Raw genomic sequence first — 3,242 nt, 5'->3', positions numbered from 1 at the left:
GAAGTTGTTAGCGATGCCCGATTGGTGAACGATTCATTCTTCGGAGTCGGATCTTTTCTCAATCCGTTGATTTTTTTTTTCTTAGTATTTTTGAGGTAAACCGAGGTTTAAATTAATGTACTTTAATAACAAACAAACACATAAAACACAGTTTTGATAACATGCATTTTTATTTATTTATTTCGAGCCAAAAGATGTAAATTAAATTTAGTACTGATGTTCAAAATGTCCAAACTGAATTATGGTTGCAACAAACTTAAGTGGGACACATGAAGATCTTTATTTAAAAACTTTTTTCTTTTTCTTTTTTATTGAAGTATAACAAAAATATTACAAATTGGCATACAACTTACACTTAACGTAACTTAGACTTTTTTTCTTTTTAAAGAAAAAGTCTTTAAAAAAACATATTAATAAATATAGATTAAACACAGGGGATAAAATAAAAACATTATAATAAATTAGATTTATCAAATAAATCTAACAAAATTCCAGATTTTTTATTTGTTTTTAACAAAGTTAAAAAGAGTATTGTCTCAAATAATACTGTAAACAATCTACATACTGTAAAAAATCTGCATTTGTGAATAAAATTCTTAGCTAACAAAAGTAAAATATTAATTAAAAAAATATTTAAAAACTTTAAACCAGCAGCGAGTGGGATTTTGATTAATCGCTTTTGAACCGGTTCTTTAAACCGAACTGTTTGAAAGAATCGATTCGCGTAAATGAATCAGACACCCGATTACTACTTCCGTCGCGCACATTCTGCGAAAGCAATTCGCTATTTGAAGTTGTCGGAGAGCTTCAACTCAAGAAAGCTGGCAACTTTCGAAAACTAAAACTAAAATTTCTCGGAATTTGCATGAATACAACTACCCCTTCAGCCACTGCCATGGAGGACGAGTGGGAGGAGGAGGAGCAGCTGGTTGTGGCGGAACTGTCCGGAATGATCAGCTCTGATCTGCTCTCCAGTCGCCAGAGCACCTGTAAGATAGTGGACATTGACAGCGAGCAGCCCATGATGCAGGTGGGCCGGTATCTGTTCGCCGGAGAATACGAGGACGCCATCGGCACATGTGTGATTTTCGAAGAGGATGGTGCAGACTCTAAACCAGCCCTTAAATACAAATGTCACACAATGAAAAAACTGATGCTGCAGCGGACGTTTCTGTCCGAGAGGAAAGAGGACGAGCCCGTCTCTAACCGCATAGAGGTGCTGGCTCTCCACGATGAAGAGTCGTTCGGCCGGAAGAGTGCAGTTTGTCACTACCTGGATCCGATAGACACAGAGAAATCGGTGCTAGACGAACCTAAAGACTGCGATGACCCAGAGATGAGCGACGAATCAGCGGATGAAGTTGAAGAGACTGAGACTGACGCGGGAGCCACGCTTTTGGACAACTCCTCTGAGGAGGCGATGAACGCCAGCAGCTCTTCTGTACTGACGGCTACACAAGAAGGGGACGATGGCTCTTAAAGACTGCTTGATTTCTGACGATGTACATTCTGCGTCGTGTAAATATATGCTCACTGGTTAATAAAAGTTTTGTATTTTGTAGTCCGGTATGGATATTTGTCCTATTTTCTATAACTGTTATAAATAATAGTTGCATAAATAATTATGCACAACAGAACTATCTATCTAATCTGTCTGCTTTTCTATCTATCTATCTATCTATCTATCTATCTATCTATCTATCTATCTATCTATCTATCTATCTATCTATCTATCTATCTATCTGTCTGTCTGTCTGTCTGTCTGTCTGTCTATCTAATATCTCTGTCTGTCTGTCTGTCTATCTATTATCTAATCTGTCTATCTAATCTCTATCTGTCTATCTATCTGTCTGTCTATCTAATCTATCTGTCTATAATCTGTATGTCTATCTATCTGTCTATCTAATCTGTCTATCTAATCTATCTGTCTGTCTGTCTATCTGTCTATCTAACCTGTCTGTCTATCTATCTAATCTGTTTGTATCTCTAACCTGTCTGTCTATCTATCTAATGTTTGTATCTCTAATCTGTCTATCTATCTAATATATCTGTCTGTCTGTATCTACTATCTAATCTGTCTATCTATCTAATCTGTCTGTATCTATCTGTCTGTCTATCTATCTGTCTGTCTATCTAATCTGTCTATCTAATCTGTCTGTCTATCTATCTGTCTGTCTATCTAATCTGTCTGTCTGTCTATCTGTCTGTCTATCTAATCTATCGGTCCATCTATCTAATCTGTCTGTCTGTCTATCTAATCTGTCTATCTATCTAATCTGTTTGTCTGTATCTCTAATCTGTCTATCTAATATATCTATCTGTCTGTCTGTGTCTATCTACTATCTAATCTGTCTATCTATCTGTCTGTCTATCTAATCTATCTCTGTCTATCTAATCTGTCTATCTATCAATCTAATCTATCTAATCTATCTAGCCTATCTAATCTGTCTATCTATCTGTCTGTCTGTCTGTCTTTCTATCTATCTAATCTATCTATCTATCTGTCTGTCTGTCTATCTAATCTGTCTATCTATCTAATCTGTTTGTCTGTATCTCTAATCTGTCTATAATATATCTATCTGTCTGTCTGTGTCTATCTAATCTGTCTATCTATCAATCTAATCTATCTAATCTATCTAGCCTATCTAATCTGTCTATCTATCTGTCTGTCTGTCTGTCTATCTAATCTATCTATCTATCTATCTGTCTGTCTGTCTATCTAATCTGTCTATCTATCTAATCTGTTTGTCTGTATCTCTAATCTGTCTATAATATATCTATCTGTCTGTCTGTGTCTATCTAATCTGTCTATCTATCTGTCTGTCTATCTAATCTATCTCTGTCTGTCTATCTAATCTGTCTATCTATCAATCTAATCTATCAATCTAATCTATCTAGCCTATCTAATCTGTCTATCTATCTATCTGTCTGTCTATCTAATCTGTCTGTCTGTCTGTCTGTCTATCTAATCTGTCTGTCTGTCTAATCTATCTATCTGTCTGTCTATGTAATCTATCTAATCTGTCTGTCTAATCTATCTGTCTCTATCTAATCTGTCTGTCTATCTATCTGTCTGTCTAATCTATCTGTCTATCTAATCTGTCTGTCTGTCTATCTATCTATCTATTTATCATCTTTCTTTTATTTATTTGATATTACACACCTTATTGTTCTAAGACTTTAAAGAGGTGGTTGATTATGAGTTCACTTTTTTAACTTTAGTTAGTGTGTTATGTTGCTGT

The 3,242-nt window shown here is 35.3% G+C and overlaps 1 protein-coding gene across 1 annotated transcript; it reads left to right on the top strand.

Moving 5' to 3' along the window:
* Nucleotides 1-741: 741 nt before the first annotated feature.
* Nucleotides 742-1,561, top strand: gtf3c6 (general transcription factor IIIC, polypeptide 6, alpha). Its single transcript, XM_048153137.1, has one exon. The coding sequence runs from the start codon at nt 866-868 to the stop codon at nt 1,478-1,480; it is 615 nt and encodes a 204-aa protein (XP_048009094.1). The 5' UTR covers nt 742-865; the 3' UTR covers nt 1,481-1,561.
* Nucleotides 1,562-3,242: the final 1,681 nt, after the last annotated feature.

Source organism: Megalobrama amblycephala, linkage group LG13 (genome assembly GCF_018812025.1).
Source record: "Megalobrama amblycephala isolate DHTTF-2021 linkage group LG13, ASM1881202v1, whole genome shotgun sequence".
Taxonomy (NCBI): Eukaryota; Metazoa; Chordata; class Actinopteri; order Cypriniformes; family Xenocyprididae; genus Megalobrama; species Megalobrama amblycephala.
Note: the sequence above shows the minus strand (reverse complement) of the source record. Positions and strands in the feature narration are given on the sequence as shown.

Coding starts and splice junctions, on each gene's coding strand:
- gtf3c6 (XM_048153137.1), top strand. CDS start 866: ATGAATACAACTACCCCTTCAGCCACTGCCATGGAGGACGAGTGGGAG.